Genomic DNA, 22,184 nt, shown 5'->3' on the forward strand with positions numbered 1-22,184 from the left:
GTGTGAAAAAATGGTCATAGCTTTCATCTCCTTGCCATTTTATAGTTTACCCTTTAAGGAGAGGTATTATCCACATTTTAAAGATGAGGAAACTAAAGCACAGAGCCCAGAGTCTCATGCTAATAATCATCAGGCTCAAGTCCCTTGTTTCAAAGTTTAGAGTTCTCTCTGGGTACTATTAGTTTGTAGACAGCAGAATCCTTTCAAGGCAATGGAAGAGCTAATAAAAAGCTCCTTTTCCACACTAAGGGTTCCAGAGGCAGAAACAATTTTAAAAAGAGAAAATATCGAATAACACTACAAAAATAGCCATCTAATATTTTACAGATGGGGAAACTGAGGGCCACAGAAGGGAAGCAACTTATCAAAGATCGCAAATAAGTTTGTTGTAGAGCCGGTCTTGAACCCAATTGTTCTGCCTTCCATGACTCATTCTAACACACCATGCTGCCTAAGAAGCAGCATTTTATACAATGAGAAAATCATTTTAACAGTAGTTTTTATTCATTATAATAGTTAATACTAATAATTATTATTACAAACAATAATTTAAAATTCATGTAAGGCTCAGGAAAATTATAAAGAGCATCACAGTGACAAATGTGGTCCTGTGTAATATTATACAAATTCATTTCTCCCCAGCCCCAATATCAACTCAAAACTGATGTAGCCATAGTCCAATTTACTTCCAGAGTACCCTTTTAAAAGCAGGCAGTCCCTCTCCAAGCCATGCTTGGCAAAGTCCAAGCACAGGGTAGCACCAGGGACTGTACCCGATGTGGTGGGCAAGATTTCAAGAACTTCAGCTGGGGGCTGACATGTATGGACATCCACACACTCAATGAGCCTCAATGAGGCCCCGAAGACTGGGAGAGACAATTGAATCAACCCATGAACAAGGAAAAGCCCCTGGAATTTAAATTAGCATATGTACACAGGACATTCCATAAAGCTCACTATGTTTAGTGTCAAGTCCAAGGAGTTACTAGCTGATGTTAAATACACACAATTGTGCCTGACCCTGGTGTTATTGCTAAAAAGCATATTCATTATCAAATCTCAAAGCATTAACAGATGGAACAAACGGCTGCATTGACTGGGAGAGGCAGGGCAAAGCCCAGGCTGCGAGACACCACGTGGAGGTCTTGGCAGATTCCACCATCACTTAGTTCCATCCCATGAGTGTTGTGTCCTATCCCCAGGGATCAGTTTGTAAACAATTTAATTTAATGCGTAGTTAAACTGGTTGGCAAATTTCTCGTGCTTCTTCTGGTCCATACGATTCATAGCCTTTATCACGCGTTTCACCGATCCTCTGAAAAAAAGAGAAGTCATCCACAAGAATCAGTCATAGGACACACTGGGCAGGCATAGAGGTTAAGAGATGGGGGTCGGGGGGAGAATCATAAAACTCTAGGCTTTTCTAATTCCCTCTGTAGAAAAAGAAGCATACAGAGGTTAAATGACTGGTATCTGAGGCAGGATTTGAACGCAGGGCTTTCTGACTCTAAAGCCAGCACCCTAGGCATTCCATCCCACTGTCTCTCAAATGCCCACAAAAGCATCATCTCAGCCCTAAGAGTGTCTGTGGGAGGCCATGCATTTTCCTCACCAAGATGCCATCACTGTCTCAGTGTCTGAACTACTACAGTGTCTGAATTACCTATGGCAACACAGGCATCTCCTCACTGCAAGGAAGAAGAGGAGGCAAGGAACAAAACTTCCTCCTCTGAGGGTCACTTGAATTTCTGGAAAGGATTGCGACTCATCCAGAGCTCTGCCTGGTAAAGGTGATCACACTGGGTGAAGCTGCTTTGGATCTAAACCACAGTAGGGAAGATGGGGCCATGCTCATGGGTGCAGCTGAGACCTTGTACCTGGCACAGGCAAGCCCACAGGATGAAGTTCCCAATCTAAACAAGGGTCTGGTCTGAAGAAGGCAGCCTTTGTGTGGCAGCTAATCTGCGGGGCTGCTCGTTATAGTTTGTTTCATGACCTGATTAGCGACACCTCACAGTCTGAGCACTGGACTCCCAGAATGCTGAGTGCTGGAAGGAACTTCCTCCTGAGGCCATCCATTCTGACCCCTTCTTCTTACAAAGACTGAGGGAGGTCTACTGACATGCTTAAGTCCTGCAGGGCCTCAGTAGCAGAGCCATTGTTAGGACCCAGACATCCTGACTGCCAGTCTGTGGCTCTCTCCACTAAACTAGGAAGGCTGAGTCATAAAAGAATGCTTACAAAGGTCTACAGAAAAACTAAGGGAGGGAACAAGTCATTACTGCACAAATTTGTCTTGTTAACAAAATCAGCTCTTGTGATATGCAAATAATCCTCATTTAGCAAGATTTTATGAACAGGAATAAACAAGTTCACATTTTGTTTACTCCCTTCCATTATCATAACATTCTTGGTGCATGGCTCCATCTTCCATAGGCGGGCACCAGCCCACCAGGTGGTAAAGCTCAATCACATACATTACCCTGTTGAACCTGCACAACAGCCCTCAGGTTGGCAGAGGAGACAGTATCTAGAAAAGTTTAGATCACAAAGAAGGAGCACAAGTAACAAGTACTGGCTGGCTCAAGGAAATGGTCACGATCTAGAAGGCATATTCTCTGTGGAGGACCTGGACAAGAACCACATAGCTTCCTCCTCCTTCTCTTCTTCCTCTCATTCCTGCTCTTCCTCCTCCTTGCTTGCCATCTTGCTTCCCAGAAAAGCTTCTCATGCCTCCCCCCATCCCCGTTCATGATGACAGGTCACTTCCTCCATTATTCCCATTCTCTCATCTTCTTCCTTGATCCCTGGAAGGGTTTTTAGACTCTTGTTATGATAACTCCCATCTGACAACTTCAAATTCCAGCTCCCTGTCATCCTCCCCCATTAGGATGTACGCTTCTTGAGGGTAGGGACTGGCTTGTGAGCTTCATTTGAATCCTGAGTGCTTGACATAATGCCTGACACATTGTAAATGCTTAATAACTGCTCTGAATGGTTATTTGTATGCCAGGACAGCAGATAACCAAAAAGAGAATCTCCTGGAGGAACTAAGCACTCTTGTCCCCATTGTGAGGGCCTTGGGAGACAGATGTCACCGGAGTGACAAATATGGTAGGCAACGAATAGCCAGGAGGCCAGTGTCACTAGATCATAAAGTATTTAGAGGGCGAGACCAGAAAGTTAGGAAGGGACCAGATTGAAAGCCGAACAGAAGATTTATTTTTGATCCTGGAAGTACTAGTGAGTCATGGAGTTGGAGGAATTGGGGAGCAGGGTTGTCACATGATCAGAACTATACGTTAGGAAAATCAGTTTAACATCCATTTGAGACTATTTGATATGATTAATTTTTTTTAATTCAAAAATGTTTTTTTTTTAATTTAAAAGTTAATGGGATGGTAATCATGGTGAGTAAATCTATTTTTTCTTTTAAGTAAAAAAATGAATTTAACAAGGGTAAGTCATTCATCTAAATCTGAGTTTCCTCATCAGTAAAATGGGGATAACAGAAGCTACCTGCTCAAATGACATAAGGGACATTCCTGCATTTTGCAAAACTTAAAATACTTTACAGATGTCAAATATTGCTGCTATAATCTACAAATATCTAGCCACTGACTGGCTAGAGCAAAATGTCTGTGAGTTGTCAACACTTCCTGAGTACCTACTGTGTACATAAGGCACCACTGAATTACATTGTCCAGTGAATGTCCCCAACTCTGATTCTCTAGTTTACTCTCCCAGAGGCCTCTGTTTTCTAAATTGTTGCACAAATAATGACAAGCAGGGCTTACAATACCAGGCACACCAGGTCCTGAATTACCCGAACTGAGACACAAGCAGGCAGTGGAGAAGTCTCAGTGGGGTGATCCCAAGAGAGTGGGGTCATCCCTATGAGCCTTCATCTCCTTTGCCAAAAGGAAATAATGATACTTGCATACCACTGCCCATCAAGGATTGCTAGGAGGGTCAAATAGGACTATGGGTGATTTACAGAAAACGATAGCATCCTTTTCTCTACTGCTTTGAGGTATCTCCAGCAGATTCCCTCACGACCACCTCATGCAGTGGATAACTGACTTTTCCAAGGCCACAGAGCCAGGATGTGTCAACATGGGGAAAGAAATCCAGGTTTGCAGATTCCAACTGAGTCCAGGACTCTTTCCTGGATGCCACCAGCCTACTGATGTATAAGGTGAGCTGCTATCATGATGTCAGGTGTGATGGGCAGAGAGGAGGGAGTTCATCTCATTTCCTTCTAAGCTAACACTGATATCCTCCTCATTATTCTTAGTTCCTGAGAAGCAGCCTCTTTACTCTTCAATGTGCTCAGAGAATCCTTTCTGGAGGTAGAAATGGTGCTAGAAGAAGATGCCTACATTGGGCAAGGCACAGAGAGCTCTGCTCATTGTTGCTAAAGTCTGTCAAGGGTTTACAATTAATCTGAATTGGAACCAACTTTCTAATATACAGAGTCAAAACCGACACCTACAACTATTTGGAGTGAGAAGGGACTTTAGAAATCCAGCCCACCCCTTTGATTTTGCAAATGAGAAAACTAGGCCCAAAGGGCACAAGGAACAAGTTCACACAGGGATTAAAAAGCAGAACCAGCACCTGAACTCAGGTCTCTTGCCTTCAAATCTATGCCAGGTTCTTATCGTAAAGATGAAATAAACTCCTTGAAAATGGAGAATGTTCCACTGACTCCCATGTCCTGGCAGCTGCAGCTTGTCTGTGATTTAGCTGATCAGGGAGGAGAAAAGCAAATCTTGCTCAGGGAGGAGGCAGATGGGGGCCTGCAGAGCTCAGCCATTTCTGAGAACCAGGATCTCCTTTTCCCAGTGCCCAGGTTGCTCCCCAAATGGCAGGGCCATCACTTCTTTCAGTCTCTACTTCCATAGGACCATGATCACATATACCCTCAAAACCACTGGCACTCAACATGAGATGGGGGAGGGAAGAGGTGGTGGGTCATTCTGGTTATTCAAACCTTCTGGCTACTAATTTCTTCATATGAAAGTAAAGAGATTTTATGACCAAAGGCCAGAAATTTAAAAAACAGAGAGATCTGGTGGCTAGAGAATTCTTAAAATTATAATGAATACAACATAAGACAAGTTAAGATAACTCGGTCTAAGGTTCGAGGCTGCAGAGAAGGGGCTCACCTCTGTTAGCAGAGGAAATTCTTCACTGGCAAGTCTCCCAGACCAAAGCAATCCTAGGCCCCGCCCTCACCACTCCCCACTTCTCCCTTTCCTTATGTGGAGCACAGATGATTTCTGGAGATCATTCCCAAAGTAGCTACAGACCCAGGATCCTAAAACCTCAGAGCTAGAAGGAGGAGCCCCATGCCATTTTCCAAAAGCTCAGTTTTTTAGCACGCTTGCCCTTGTGCTGGCAGCTACCTCCCCAGACCCTCCTCCTGTGGATCTGTGATCCAAGCAGAACAAGCATAGAAGCTTTTCAGATGTTCAAAGGTTCCTGGGGTCACATCTGCCCAGGACTTCTCCATCCCTTAGCATCACACTCTGATGTGATGCTGTACCCTGCAAAGGCCAATGTCAACTCTACTGTCCTCATTTTACAGAGGAGGAAACCAGACCCGCAGAGGCCTCAACGTCCCCAGCAATCACAGAGTGGCAGGGCTAAGATTTAAAGCCAGATCTTCTGATTCTAAGCCCAGGCCCAGGCTGCTTTGCAAAATCAACTCAAACAACAATGGAGAGAGAAGCAAGTTCAACAGGAGGAGCATGCTTTGGGATGTGAGGGGGACGTCACTTACTTGTCAAACACCTTTTTCCCAATCCTTGCCCGGGATGTATTGGTTTGCTGCTTCAAGTCGGTCAGATTTGGGTACTTCTTTTTCTTTCCTTTGCTTTTCCCCTCTGTCCCTTTTTTACCGTACCTGGCAGAGCCAAGGTCCACTCCAGTAGCCGCTTCAACTTCCTTCATAAACTCCACATCTTGCCACTCTGTTAAAAGGAAATAAGTGTTTTAGAAAAATATTCTGAATTCACTTTTCTTCTATATTCTAAAGTCTTCCAAAGAAGCCTCATTGTGGCACAATAGTAATTCTGGCTTCACTAAAACCAATGAGCAGGGTACAATTTCTGGCTGACTTTACCAAGCTGAAGGGCCTTCAAATATGGACCAGATTTGGTCAAGTACAAGACTGGGCCTGTTGACTAAGTAGGATGCCCATTACTGGATTATGAATTATTCATCCATTAGAAACTCAGGAAAGAGAAAAAAATTACAAACACACCTTAGGTGTAGCTTCCTCCACCCCTTCAGGGACAGGGGCAAAGAGAAGTGGGCATAGAGTACCAAGAATCACACAGGCTTTTGACCAATCTATTACGGTGACTTCAATGAAAGGCATGGAGGAGAAGGGCAAAACACTTGCTAGAAGAAATATAATTCAGGGTTAAGAAACAAAATAGATTAAGAGGCTATAGACTTCTCAGACCTCATGGCCATATATCATGAATTCTTTCCATAATAAAAAAAAAAGTTGAAAGTAATAGACATGGTGAGAACAGAATGAAATTGACTATATGTTAACAGAAAGAAAATGACCTGTTAGTAACATAAGAATTATTTATAAACAATGGGCAATATGTAGTCTGATGTTGTCTTATTATAGCAAAAGTCAGAATTTTTAAAAAGAATTTTAATTAGAAGAAAAATAAAGATAAACAGATCCAATGGGCAACTACAACAGCTTCACCCTGCCATATTCCAATAAACTGTTGACTTTTAAAAAACAGGAAATGGATAAAATAAGACATTGGCAGAAACCATCACCATTTCCTGTAGAAGTTTAACCAATGCAAAGTAATTAAAACAATAAGATTAAAAGAGCCCAAAACTTGCCTCATCTACTAAATACTTGATCTCCTGGACAAACAGTAGTCACTGGACATGTTACTCTCTCATATAAACTCATTTACAAAAGAGTACAGAAGATGGAAGAAAACTACAAGCAGTATCATATTATCATCAGATCATATTATCATTTATAGGTGAGTCTTGAAAGAGGAACACAAGTAATTGGAAAACGGAACAGATCTGTAAGCTTTTTGATAACAAATTATTTTCATCCCTGAAGGTAATCGAACCACATCTAGATGTTAACATCTCAGTCTCTGATGGGCTATATGAGAAAAAAAAGCATACCCAAGAATATAATAATGGGAAAAGTAATTGGAATAAATTTAGTACATTCATAAGAAATCCATGCTAGAGTTGACACAAATTTGAAAGCCTTGAGGAATAATTATTCAAAATATCTGAAAGAACAGAAGATAATAAATGAATAAGCATGAATGTTATTAGCGAATAAAAAGAAAATTAAAATGTTAATTATTCATATGCCTGCTTTCTTATCTCTATGAAATTTTTGGGAGAATGATCTACACAGGTATTGAAGATATCTTATAAAAATAAAAGCAAGGAAGGGGCAAGTTTATATTACTTATACTTAAAACTACTTCACAACAGTCACACAATTGACTAACAGATATAGACTATAAGATGCTACTATGTGTTGATTGAAGAAAAAGAAAGCATGTGATACAGCAGGGGAAAAAATGGAATTTAAAGGCTGTTTTTCAAGCATTTTATTTCTCATTCATATGTTAAGATCATACAAGATAACCATTCAACAGTCCTTTGATTATTAATATCAAGTGAAATATATGTGCTTCTTACAGACATTTGCTAATGCTGCTTTATACCCAGTTCAAATTCAGGAAAGATCCTTTATAAACAGTAAGGACTTCCAAATACTTTTTTCTGTAGATGACATTTGCATGAATATTGTAAAGCCCTAGAATATCACAGCATTTCCTCAATGAGAACCACAATTACCCAGAAGAGATCAGTCAAAAACGCCACATAGAAAAAAATAAATGTAGAATGCCTATGTCCAGACAAGTGGCTTTCAGTTACTGTCAGTATATATATATCCTGGAAAAATACTGCAGATAGACTGATCTATCAACAAGTATTTATTAACTGCCTACCTACTATGTTTGGTGCTAAGCACTGTGGATACAGAGAAAAAAATAAAATCATCTTTGATCTCAAAGAACTTACATGCAATCAGAGGAGGCAACAAATATTCACTTAATTATTTACAAAATATGTGCAAATAAATACAAGTTAATTTTGTTGAGTAGAGGAAAATCAGAAAAGAACTTATATAGGAGGTGATATATGAGCTGAACTTTGAAAATAAAAACCTAGGGATTCTAAGAGGGAGATATGAAGACATAAGGCACAGTCTCTGTCAAGACATTGAGGTGTCTGGATCATGGACACAGAAGACCAGAAGAACTGGATTGGTCATACATTGATAGTGAGAAATCATTGATAGAGAGCCACATCTGTAGCCTTAAGTTAGTAAAAGAATCAGGGGAAGGTATTTAGAATAGGTAGAAAACTTAGACAAGATCATAGGCAAGAATGAGACAGGGTAAGAGGGCAAACAGATATAGTTGCATCCATACCAATGAAATACAGAATCTTTTGAGTATTTAAATATTTTTGCAGTTGTTCTTGTCTGGGGATGCAAAGTTGAAAAACAATTCAGACTTCGCCTCAACGAGCTTACAATCTGGCAGCAGAATGATGATGACATAGATGAGAACAAGGCTGGCCAAGGGAAGGCTTCATTGATAGAGTGGAAGCCAAGCTGCCTGTCTGGCTGAACTGATTGGTTACTGCAGTAAAAATAAAAAGTCAAATGACACGGTCATTGTAGAAACCGTGCTTCAGGATGGTGAGTCATCTCTGTGCCTATCACCAGGTTAAGCAGAACCAAGACAAAAGAGGGTTGGCCAGAGAAAGGTCTCAGTTAAATTCATAGTAAAGATAACCTTTTCCCCCTCCCCCTTTAACTTAAAGAGAGCTAACGCCTATCAGCCAAAGCTCTGCAGAGAAGGAGGATGCATGGTGGATACAATCAATACATATTTGAAAAGCAGGGTTTTCATTCCCTTAAACAACATCCTACCTACCTACCCAATCAATTTAAATATACATTTGTTCTAAGCTACAAACATATGGCCCCCTGAGATCCAGATGCCACAGAGGAAAGAAGAAGAGATTACGACTACAGAAGCAGGAGAAGAAATCTCTCCCTGTTGTCCCATACAATCTATAAGAGCAAAACAAATCTCAAATCACGCCACATCCATCCTGCCCAATGCTAAACAACTCCAAGAAAAGCCCCATAAGTCTGGGCACAGTTTGAAATGGACCAGAAGATAAATATTATCAACTTATTAGCTCCTGATGTAAAACATTAGCTTTCAATAACTTCCAAGCCTGCTGAGTGTGGGGTAGGTGTTTAATAAATGTTTGTTAAATTGAATGGAAGTAAAATGAATGCACGCTGAGAACAGCCCTGGCCTTTCTCCAGGCACCATCGTTGGATCAGCTTTAAAACCATAAGCGCACATGGCTAAACGTGTAAAATTAAGAGTCTGATTTAAACACAGAGATAGAAGGAGAAAGAAAATGAAGCTGTGAAGCAAAAGTTAAGGAAAAGAAACACCCTGGAGAATACAACACATACATTTGACAGATAAGAAGACTTCGCCAAGTTTATTTTTCTGAAGTGAAGGAATACCGGGGAGCACAATTCAGATACAGGAACGATTAATCCAAGATTAAGGAAAACTGTCTAAACAGTTTATCTCCCAGTAATAAGAAGGCGTCACAGTTTAAGAACCCAGTGAATGGAGCAATTGTTTAAACACAACGAAAAAATGCCCGCATCCAGTAGAGACGAAATGAGCATTGGAGTAAAATGAAGGAGCAATTTAAAAGCCTTTGAAAAAAATCAATAGACTGGCAGGGAAGAGCAGCCTTTTTGAGCATTGATGGGCCCCTAAAGCTCTTCATACATTGTTACTGAGTTTAGCAGCCGGGAAAAGAAAATTACACAGTTTGCAAGGGTAGGCGGGAATCAATACTGTAGTTAGTAAAGAGATGCTATTTCACATCTGACTGGCCAGAGGCCTGCCTTCCTCGCTTGTCCTGATACCTGTTTGTTAACAAGTCACTAAGGGCTGAAAAACCAGATACTCTTCAGGGTTGACACAAAAAATAGGCACTTAATTTGCTGCCCTGTGCGCACTATTGGGGAAGGATGAACGCAGCAGATTAGCGGGGTCAGCGTAATCCCTCACAAGGCTTTGTTTCAGGAATGGGGTTTCACAGACTGTTGTCTGGGCACTTAGTTAAAATCTCATATTTTAGACCAAGAATTCCCATACACACAGAGCAGTCACTAATTATAACAAATAAAGAGCAGAGAGTGGCACTGTTGCTCAAAGAAACTGAGCCAGGTGCTCCCATGAACTCTATTATTCTCCCTATGTATTCATTATTGCTTTTTCCCTCCATTATATCACCTGAGGTTGAAAATGTAATTTCTCTTTCAAGAGAGCCCAGAGCAAAGGAAGCAGTGCTGAGATCATGCGCCAAATGTGTAATTTTTCCTTTGGAAAGATTCTTCCAATAAAATAAGGATTAACCTCTTATTATGTAACTAGGTTAGTTAAATAGGGAAAATAATCTATTATGAACTTATAAGTATTAACAATGAAGTAAAGAAGGGAAGGGAAGGGAAGGGAACAAGCCTTTCTGTAGTACCTATAAGGTACCAGGTACTATTCTAAGTTCTCTATATAGATACTGTCTTATTTTACCCTCCTTGCAAGGCAAGTGTTGTGTCCCCATTTTACAGATGAGGAAACTGAAGCACAGAGCATGAACAATGACAACATCCATAGTAACACAAGATGATAGTAGGAAAAGAGCAGATTTGGAGTGCTAGGCCTGAAGTTCAAATTCTGGTTCGGTTACTTAGCTACCTGTGTGATCTCAGGCAGGTCCAGGGCTCACTTGGATCTCAGTTCCCTTATCGAGATGATCTCAAAGGTCCCTTCTATCTCTGAACCCCATTAACTCGTGACCTAGAGCATGAGGCTGAGTCTTTCATAAGCAGACTTTTTGGATTTAGTGATGAAAGAATCCTTGGAATTTGTGTAATGCAAATCCTTCGTTCTCCAGATCAGGAAATTGAGGTCCCATAAAGGAAAGGACTTATCCAAGATCCCACCGGCTGTAATCAGCTAAGCTGGGAATCAAACCCAGGCCCTCTGACTCTCAGTCTCATGCTTTTGCACCCAGTAGTCCGGGCATTTGGTAACTCCTCTTTTGAATTCAAGTCTGGCCTCAGGTACTTTCTAGCTGTGTGACCCTGAGCAAGTCCCTTCACCCTCTTTGCCTCAGTTTCCTCATCTATAAAATGAGCTGGAGAAGGGCACGGCCAACCACACTAATATCTCTGCTGAGAAAACCCCACGTGGAGTCCCAGAGAGTGAGATACAACTGAGACAACTCTACAAAAACACATTATCCCCCTTTAGTGGTTTGTGATGCTGATGGGGGGGGGGATGATATCCCACAGGTGTCCAAAGGTACCCAACAGCAGGATCATGTCACAGGATAAGGCAACCCATGTGCTACCCTATTTGGGCAGGAATTCAAGGTTCTGGTTTCCAAGTACTTAATGAGTCTGGTTGGTTGGTCATTGTCCTTCATTTTCAAAGAGGACCAACATGACATCACTATATCAGAATAGAATTATACAGTGTGTCCCACAGTGGCTGATAGACCAATATGAGTTGGGAATGCTGTGCCACAGGTCAGACAAATAATTCCTATGAACATTTGGAGTGGACTCTAAATTTTGTACATATTGCATTTCCTTTGGGCTAGTTCAATTCTGCTTTGCTCATAGAGCACAGCCCCTTCTCTGAGGAGGGCACTCCATGCTGAGTGGTTCTATGGCAGTGTTTCCTATGTCATAGAATCAAGTTCTTAAGAGATACCTTGAGAGTGTCCTTGTATTGCTTTTTCTGACCATCTATGTGAGTTCTCCATAAAATAAATTTTTTGGCAAATATACATTTGGCATTTTAACAACTCAACAGAGCTGCGCTCTCTGCAGTAAAGTTGGAATGCTTGGCAGTTTAGTTCGAGAAAAGATCTCAGTGTCTGACATCTTATTTTACCAGATATTTCATTATAACCACTAGCAAATCAACTCAGCTACATTTTTTTCTCTTAAAAATTTAATTTTTTCAATTAACAAAAATTTAGTTTCTCTCCCTTCTACTTCCTTTGCCCCTGAAAAGAAAACAAAACAAAACAAATACTGTAATAAATATTAAGCTATATTTTCAAAAGGAACTGAGGTAATACTCACCAATTTAATGTGATTTAAGTTCATTATTGATTGGCTAGAAAACATTCTTGCCTTTGCAGAGTCAGGGAAGCTGACTTTCCTCATCTATAAAGTGACTCCCATGTTTGGGATCTAACTAAAGTGATCCCTGGAGCCCTTCTAGCTCTCATGTTCTGTTCTTTATCTTAAGGATCCTTCTACTCTCTGCTTTGTGATGCAAAGTTGAAATATATTCATTAGGTTCCTGAAAACTAGAATTTTATTACTTCAAACACTTGCTGTGAAGTCAAATGCAAGAAGTCTCCCTCTAACTGCACGTTCTTACCTGAACAGTCTCAGCAGGCAGCCATGGGGCTATCTCTCCTCTGAGCCAGACGAAGGATTTAGAACTTCATTTGCTGGGAATTAGTCAACATTTCACAATGGCTCATTATTGTTATTGTTCATCCTCTGAAAACCTGTCTCCAGGATAGTTAATGGCTGAACCAATCACTGGTTTAAAAATCACTTCAGAATGGGTGGAACTCTATTTGACACAAGAGGGCTAAGAGATAATGTGTCTTACTGGGAAGAAATGAGGTTAGTTTCTAAGTAAGTACTATGGCTAAGTCAATTAACTTCTCTAGCTTCAACTGATTCATCAAAAAACAAAAACAAAAACAAAAACAAAAAAACAAAAACTTTAATCCTTTAGGGATTTGTGAAATCCCACTGATGGCTTTCTCTCCAATAATGCAGATCATAACTTCTTCATGATTTCATGAAGTGACTGAGAAATGCGTCACTCTGTGACCAACCATCTGGTGACAAGTAAGACTCACTACACTTAGCTAGTCCTTAAACAACAGTCCATCACTGGGCCTGTGCTCAAAGCCTGTCTTGCTTGACAGGAGTATTAGAAGTTGGCTGTACTGAAATAGCCTTTTCGAATGTCCACAACACAATTAGGTGTCAGAGGAGGGGTTCTGGAGAAGAAAGGGAGGAAGGAGAGAGAGAGAGAGAGAGAGAGAGAGAGAGAGAGAGAGAGAGAGAGAGAGAGAGAGAGAGAGAGAGAGAGAGAGAGAGAGAGAGAGAGAGAAAAGAGAGAAATGAGATGTATAGATATGGATAAGCACAGGCAAATGAAAGTGACTCAGTCTTCAAGGAAAAATGAGACTGTTTCCAGGAAGTCAAGGATATGATCATGTTTCATGTTCATGAAAATGCAGCCCAAGTAGAAAGTTTCACTTGTTTAATAATTAAACCAATCAAGGAAGCAGGGGAATTTCCATAATATGTTTCTTTCTTACATGGAAGTACCATATAAAGAATATACCAGTCTATCTAAAAAACAGTTGGTGTGCCTGAGTTCCAAAACTTTATTTCTAAGTTAGTGGTTTGGAACTCAGGACTCATTTTTCCAGTGCAGAAAAGGGGCACAATCACAGAGGATATGTTCAACCATACCTGATGAATAATAGAGAACCAGAGAATTGTAGAAATAAAAGGATTCTTTGCGGCATCAAGTACAACCGGTGCCTGAATAACAATGTCTTCCATCAGATGACTGATAAGTGTCATCCAATTTCTATCTGAAAACCACGCCAAAGAAGGGGCACCCATTGTTTTCCAGGGACATATACTTTCCCAGTACCATAGTACTGGGCTCCTTATAATTTCTGCCCTCTGCTCCTACTTCTGTCCTTTAACACTACTCCAGCCCAAACAAACATTCATCGAAGTTTTCCTCCAGTGGCTCCTTATGGCATGATAATGCCTTTGGGCTCTCAAAGGCTGAGCCACAACAAAACAAGTTTTGTCAAGTTCTACCAAGCTCGAAAGACTTGGTATGAGCTGATAATAGAACATGCATCCATCACCCAGGAGGAGCACAGTTACAGAGGAAGAAGTTCATCCTTAGAGAGCTGGTCACTAAGTGATGATATTTTTCGTCCACAGCAACTCAGGAAAACCATCAGCTAAAGCCTGGCAGAGTTGGACTTGGAGACAACTGAGTGAGGATCCAGTAGTATGCTATCACCTCTCACTGCCCTCCTTTTCAACCATAATCAAATCTCAGTGGAACTATCAGTTAGGTGCCTAGGGAAAAAATATATGCTAGGGTATGAATGAGTCATGGTCACTTAACATTTCCACAGGCACCTGAATTTTTAAATGAGATCATATGGTTAACTCAAATAAGCCTCTCATTAGTGGCATTTCAAACAGTTAGCAGTTATTTGGGAGCAATGGATAGATCAAGCCTAAATTGATTAAACTCTAAATTGTTCCCACTTTTCCCAATTTCTTCCCTTTCTCTACTTCTGTAACCACAAGACTTATGGTAAGAGTACCAGAAGCCAGAAGAGGAGGGGAGGAAGGAAGGGCCATTGTAAGGATGATAATGATTGAGAGTTGACCTTCTGTAGGTAAATCAGTTGTTCCTTCTTTATCAGGTTTCGATGGAAACATGTACACTGCATCCAGTCCCTCTTTTTCCTTGAAGCCCATTTCACTTCCTTCTACCTGTTACCCACCTGGATGCTGTGCTTGCTTCTCAAATTTCTTCTTTTCCTCTCTGGCTCTGTCTTCTGGATTGATAGGATTTCCATGTTCATCCCGAGGAATGATTTTCCCATGGAATGGGCACTGGTAAGAAAAACTAAGAAGGATTAGGATCGAGGCAATCCAGCTTGTCCACTAGGCCAGGAACACTTAGGGAGAGAAGTATGGTATAGTAGAAGGTGAGTGAGACCTGGAATTAGGACTCCTGAGTTTCTGGCACAGACACTTATTAGTGAGGCGACCACTTGAGCAAGGCTCTTACCCATTCTGGGCCTCAATTTCCTCAACTGTAAAATGATTATAAACAAACAACTCTGATAAACTGAAGAATTCTGACCAATGTAATTTCTATCCAGAGTTCCAGAGGACTGATGACAATCTGTGCTACTTATTTCCTAACAAAGAGAAGATGGATTCAAGATGCAGAAAAACATACAATTCTGGACAAAAATGACATGAGGATTTGGTTTGTCTCCCTCAGATTATGTGATACAGCTTTTTTGTTTTTTCTTTCTTTTTTTTTTTTCCTAAGTTGAGAAGAGAGGGTGAGGGGAGAGAAAATAAAACCTTTTCACTGGATGGCTGATATCAGAAATGCTTTCTCTTTTCAATTCTGCCCTGACTTCCAGGCTTTCCTCCAGACTCAGCTCAACAAAAAAAATTGGCAAATGAGTAGATGCCCATAAATTGGGGAATGGCTGAATAAGTTGTAATATGTGGTAATGGAATATTATTATCCTATAAAAAAAACAATAAACAAGCTGACTTTAGAAAGGCCTGAAGAGTTTACATGGACTAATGCTGAGCGAAACAAACAGAACCAGGAATACATTATACACAGTAACAGCAAGAACGTGCGATGATCAACTATGAAAGATTTAGTTCTTCTTAGTACTTCAGTGATCCAAGGAAATCCCAGTAAATTTTGGATAGAAAAACACCATCTGCTTCTAGAACAAGAATGATGGAGACAGAATATAAATCAACAAATGCTATATTTATTTCTTTTTTCTGTCTTTTTTCCTCTCCTATGGTTTTTCTGATTTTTTTTCTCCCAATATGACTGATTCATAAAACAATATGTATTTTAAAAATAAATAAATAAGCGCTGGGAAATATATATTTAAAAAATTCTTGGGCTTGTCTTATAGCTCTGCTACTTTTTGAATGATCATGAATAAATCATTAGCTTTTCTAAGCCTTTGTTTTCTAATTAATAAAATGAGTATAAGAATAAATTTAATATCTAGTTTAAAAAAAGATAGCTCCTAATGCAAACAAGATAAGAAAGGAAGTAACAAATTGGGAAAACATTTTTACAGTTAAAAGTTCTAATAAAGGCCTCATCTCCAAAATATACAGAGAATTGACTTTAATTTATAAGAAATCAAGTCATTCTCCAATTGATAAACGGTCAAAGGATATGAACAGACAATTTTCAGATGATGAAATTGAAACTATTTTCACTCATATGAAACAGTGTTCCAAATCACTACTGATCAGAGAACTGGAAATTAGGACAACTCTGAGATACCACTACACACCTGTCAGATTGGCTAAGATGACAGCAACAAATGGTGATGAATGTTGGAGAGGATGTGGAAAAACTGGGACACTGATGCATTGTTGGTGGAGTTGTGAAAGAATGCAGCCATTCTGGAGAGCAATCTGGAATTATGCCCAAAAAGTTATCAAAATGTGCATACCCTTTGATCCAGCAGTGCTACTACTGGGCTTATATCCCAAGGAAATACTAAAGAAGGGAAAGGGACCTGTATGTGCCAAAATGTTTGTGGCAGCCCTTTTCAGAGTGGCTAGAAGCTGGAAAATGAATACAGAGAGGCTTGGAGAGACTTACATCAACTGATGCTGAGTCAAACGAGCAGAACTAGGAGATCATTATACACTTCAACAACAATACTGTATGAGGATGTATTCTGATGGAAGGATATCTTCAACATAGAGAAGAGCTAATCCAATTCTAATTGATCAATGATGGACAGAATCAGCTATACCCAGAAACTGAACACTGGGAATGAGTGTAAACTGTTAGCATTTTTTGTTTTTCTCCCCAGATTATTTTTACCTTCTGAATACAATTCTTCCTTTGCAACAAAATCCGGTTCTGCACATATATATTGTACCTAGGATATACTATAAGATATTTAATATGTATGGGAGTGCCTGCCATCTAGGGGAGGGGGTAGAGGGAAGGAGGGGAAAAATTTGGAACAGAAGGGAGTACAAGGGATAATGTTGTAAAAAAAATTACCTCTGCATATGTACTATCAAAAAAAGTTATAATTATAAAATTAATTTTAAAAAAATTTCATATTTAAAAAAAAAAGATAGCTCAAATCTCAAACTTGGCAAAATGGCTTCTCTAGTCTCCTTTCTTACAACAGTGATATATGAAATTAGGTAACATGATGAAGGGAGACCTGAAGGGCAGGGCAGGGAAATAAAGAGATGGCAAAGAAAGATGAGGATGGGTAACGAAGAATTAGAATTTTGCATCTGCATAAAATCAACCCTGTGTTTCCATAACAAAGTAATCTTGGGATAATTAATTCATTTTCAGTTTCCTAGTGATGATGCAATCTCTGCACATCTTTAATATTTTTATTCTGAATTTATTAAATGCAACAACATATGCAAAGAACCATAAAAAGGCCCTACATGACAACTAAAGTATATATAATGACCAATTAACTTTTATTTTAAAGTATATGCTAAGATTTACTTGTAGCTTTCAAAGCTATCCTGCTGGTCTGGCCTTCCTTCTGTTCTTTCCCTTTAAAAAAAAAGTGCTTCAGTAACTCTCCTTTCTTTCTTTCCTTGTTTTCTTTTTGATTCTACCATATCCCAATCCTCTCTTATTCTCCTTCCCGGGGCCTTCTTCCCCCTGGAAAAAGGTAAAGCCAAGCCCTCCTTGCCCCAGGCGCACCTTCAGCCGATCCTGCCTCTCACAGAGGCTCCCGTTGGGCATCAGGGCCCCACACTTGTGCTTCACAGGCTCAAATTTGCCAGCAAAGGTGATATAGCGGCTCTTCAACATCTCAGCAATTTCTGTACTTTCTACTTCTTCTTCTGTCTCATTTGGCTTCCAGAACCGATGCTCAGAACCAAATCTGTGAAATCAACAAGAGATCATTTTATATATAAAAACATATATATTTTTTCAAATCATGCCAGGATTCCAAACTCCTTGTGTTTACAATCTTTACACCTATGAGTCTTCTGCTAATGAAAACTAATTATGTATCCAGAGTATTAATAAGGCTGCACCTAACTACAAAAACTACTGTGCTAAATATTTAAAATACAATGATGGAAAATAACAGTTTCCCCTTTTAAGAAATTTACAATCTGCTAAGGGGGAATATGAAACCTATACAAATGGTACGGAATAGAATATGTTAAGGGCAAAGTAGAAATCCCGACAAAGCATTCTGGGGAAAATTTAAGGGTGAAATCACTTTCAACTGGATAGGAAAGAATAAGAAAAGAGAAGGTTATAGATTGGTGGTGGTGTTGTTTTTTTTTTTTTAATTAGGAGAAGACTAAATTAGGTACTTATCATACTATGTTGAGGGGGTAAATTCTTAAACAAAAAAAATGAGATAGATATAATTACTAAAGATAAAATAGGTAAGTTTGATTACATGAAAATGAAAAGATTTTGCACAAATAAAATTAATACAACAAATAAAATGAATGACCAACTATGAAAAAAAATCTTTGTACCAAAAATCTTTACTAAGTCTAATATTAAATATATATACATATATACACACACACACACACACACATACACACACACATATATCTATACATATATATGTGCACACAACCAACAGAAATATGTAAAACCAAAAACCATTCCCCAGCAGATAAATGACTTAAAGATATGAAGACAGTGTTCTCAAAAATAATTATAGACTATAAATGACCATATGAAAGGTGTTCTAAATCACTAATAAGGAGGGAACTGAGGCTTGGAGAGAAAAACGATTTTGTCCCAGGTCAGACAATAAATTTGGGTAGAACAAAGATTAGAATATTGGATTCCTTACTGATGAATTTTGTAAACCTTAAAGTGCTCTAGAAACCTCAGCTATGGTTGTTGTTATTACTTTACTATTATGATTTCAGAAATTCCCCAGGAATCAGAAGTAAAAGAGAACTAACTCATACACAGTCTTTTCCAGGAAAACTTTGATTGCCTTGATTCTCTTCCTGTATAGGGGCCGACATATGGCATTTTGTGAGTTAAGCCTGAGGGAAAACTCTTGTGAAGAAGTGGAAGGGAATAAGGGAGATCCAACACTGTCCTAACTCAAACAAGCTTTATTTCCCCTGAGCCAAAGAACAGAGCAGTAAGGACACAAGTCCCCAAGGCAAAAGAACAGAATGGAGCAAGGACTGGAAGGCTGAGCCATAGTCTTATCTCTACCACTAATTTGCTATGTCTGACTTTTGACACATCCTGCTCTCTTTCAGGGAAATCCCAGATGTCTTCTATAGCCAATGAGAGATTCAGACTAGATGATCAGTGTCTAATAAAATTTTCCAACATGAAAAATATGAAAGGCAATGATCAATGCTTCATGTCTTAAAAACACAGAAAGAAAAGAAGAAATATATTGTAGTATGGTAAAAATAAATTAAGAAAGAAAAAGACAGCCTGGTATGGTAGCTGGAAAAACATGGGTTTGAGTCCTGCCTCTGACAAATAAGGCCTGTGTGACTTTGGCTAAGTTATGTAACTTTCAGTGTTCTAGGCAACAAAGATCAGATACTGTAGAGATGATGCTATTATACAATGTTGTTGGGTTTTTCCCCCTGAGGCAATTGGGGTTAAGTAACTTGCCCAGGGTCACACAGCAAGGAAGTGTTAAGTGTCTGAGACCAAATTTGAACTCAGGCCCTCCTGACGTCAGAACTGGTCCTCTATCCACTGTGCCACCTAGCTGCCCCCATTACACATTGTTAAAAGAAGTTTTCTGACTCAAGAATTCCCTATACTAGTGAAATCACAGGTCCAATTCCTTTCCCTATAATGAAAATTCAGTAAAAAGTAATAGGCTTTATAGTATAAATGTTTAACTTACAGTATATTATAGAACATATAATATACTATCATGTGTACTATTGTATAAATGTTAAATTTACAGTATGTTATAGAATATTGTGTATAAGCATGTGTACCCTAGTATACATGGTTAACTTACAGTATATTATAGGATATAGTGTATTGTCATATGTACCATAGTATAAATGCTTAACTTACAGTATAATGTAGAATATAATGTTATCATGGGTACTATAGTATCAATATTTAACTTATAGTGTAATATAGAATATTAGTGTGCTATCATGTGCACAATAGTATAAATGTTTAACTTATACAGAGGCAGAATCCAACCTTCTGTTTCAGAACTTCATGGGCTAGACTTTCACAGGACTATAAGAATCCAGCACTAGTCTAATGCACTAATTTTACAGATGGACAAATCAAGGCTCTTTGAAGCAAACTGACTTGCCCAGTACCACAGTAGGCTAGATGTTGTCTATAATTCTTTAGTTTGGTATATTTATACTTTACCCTTGCCATTTTCCTTTGCTACGTCAAAAATTTTTGTAAAAAAAAATGTATGTAATATGTAAAAAAAAAAATAATAACTTCTTTGGTATGTGTTTCACCTCTTTTAGAGATTATAAAGTTCCATAAGAACCAACACTGTCTTATCTAAACTTGATAGTTCCTCCAACAACATCTAGCCTATTCTAAATATTTTATATAATACACATCTTTTTTTTTACTCTTTACAGAACTAGTTAACTTTAAGAATAAGAATGTTATAAATAATATGGCTTATTTATAAAGTATCATGTTTGAACTCTAGAGTTTGCCTCCCACCCTCCAAATTTATAAAAATGACAAAAGATGAAAACAGTCAATGTGGGAAGAGGTGTGGGAATATGAGCACATGAAAAAATTCTTGGTGAAACTATGAATTGGTCTAAAATACTCTAGAAAGCAATTTGGAATTATGCAGAGAAAAATTACTAAATCTAAACCTTTTGGTTCAGAGACTTTACTATATCCCAAGAAGATCAATGCTAAATAAAAAGGTCTCATATACACCAAAATTGTGGCAGAACTTTTTTATAGTAGCAAAGACTGGAAGCAAATCAGGGACACATCTATTAGGAAGTACCTAAATAAAAAATAGCCCATAAATATAATGGAATATAGCTGCTTTGTAAAAAATTATGAATAGGGAGGATGATAATAATAGCTACGTTAACATAGCACTTTAAGGTTTGCAAAGTACTTTATATGCTATATCATTTGATCCTTACAATAAAGTGAGGTAGCTGCAAATATTAGCCCCATTTAGCATATGAAGAAACAGATACAGAGAAGCATGAACTGATGAAAAGCAAAGTAAATAGAATCAGCAAAACAAATATATAAAGACTAAAACAATGTAAATGGAAACAAGAACAAAACAAGCAAAACCAAATTTTCAGAGAAATTATAATAACTAAGCTTGGCTTCAAGAAAGAGATACAAAGAGGCAACATCCCCCCACCCTTCTTTGACTATGGGTATAAGGAATGTTGCATATAATGTCAATACTAGATATCTTGGTGGGTTTTGCTGAACTCTCCCCTTACTTCTTCTTGTTTATTGTTTGTTATAAAGAATGCCATTGGTTCTTTGAAAGACGAAGAGAAGTATACACTGGGAAATGTGAGTATAAATAAAATTTCAATAGAACATATTTTTAAAAATGGAAATAGAAAGGACAACAATAAAACCAAAAATCAAATGCCGTGAAATTATAATGATTAAGCTTGGCCTCAAGAGACAGAAGAAGGCACTTCCTTCTCTTTACAGAAAAAGAGAACCATTAGTTCTCTAAATATGCTGCATATAATATCAGGCTCAGTTACTGTTGCTAAAATGCTGTTACATTTTGCTAAACTGTTAACTTTCCCCCCTTTTTTATTCATTATTATATGGGAAAGCTCTCTGGAAGGGACATATGCTGGAAAATGAAAATAATATAAAAACAAAAGATAGCAATTTTAAAAATCTAAATACCATGTTTGTTATAACACATACACAAAAATAGAATTTACACAGACTTAATAAGTACATTATTTTCTACATGAGCATCCCTTTTCAATGTTTGGAATTTTTGATCCAAATGGATCTGGGAACTGAGAACTTCTGGGAATGAGGTGACTTCCAATTTTTGTCACTAAAACTGTTTTCAATTTAAAAATAGGTAAAACCATGAAGTCTGAACTAGCCATCAGCCTATAGTTGTAGATAACAAAATAGAAATTATTG

At 38.6% G+C, this 22,184-nt stretch overlaps 1 protein-coding gene across 3 annotated transcripts in view; it reads right to left on the minus strand.

Annotated features, from left to right (window-relative positions):
• Positions 1 to 482: 482 nt before the first annotated feature.
• Positions 483 to 22,184, minus strand: part of UVSSA (UV stimulated scaffold protein A) — a 101,399-nt gene continuing 79,697 nt past the window's right edge. For 2 of the 3 annotated variants that reach the window (XM_074275136.1, XM_074275137.1), the window contains 4 exons: positions 17,763 to 17,946; positions 14,788 to 14,899; positions 5,789 to 5,978; positions 483 to 1,315 (listed from right to left, as the gene is read on the minus strand). In XM_074275136.1, the coding sequence (XP_074131237.1) occupies positions 1,222 to 1,315; positions 5,789 to 5,978; positions 14,788 to 14,899; positions 17,763 to 17,946 (580 nt within the window). In that variant the 3' untranslated portion in view covers positions 483 to 1,221. The other variant, XM_074275138.1, reaches the window with a different exon arrangement.

This window comes from Sminthopsis crassicaudata, chromosome 6 (assembly GCF_048593235.1).
Source record: "Sminthopsis crassicaudata isolate SCR6 chromosome 6, ASM4859323v1, whole genome shotgun sequence".
Lineage (NCBI taxonomy): Eukaryota > Metazoa > Chordata > Mammalia > Dasyuromorphia > Dasyuridae > Sminthopsis > Sminthopsis crassicaudata.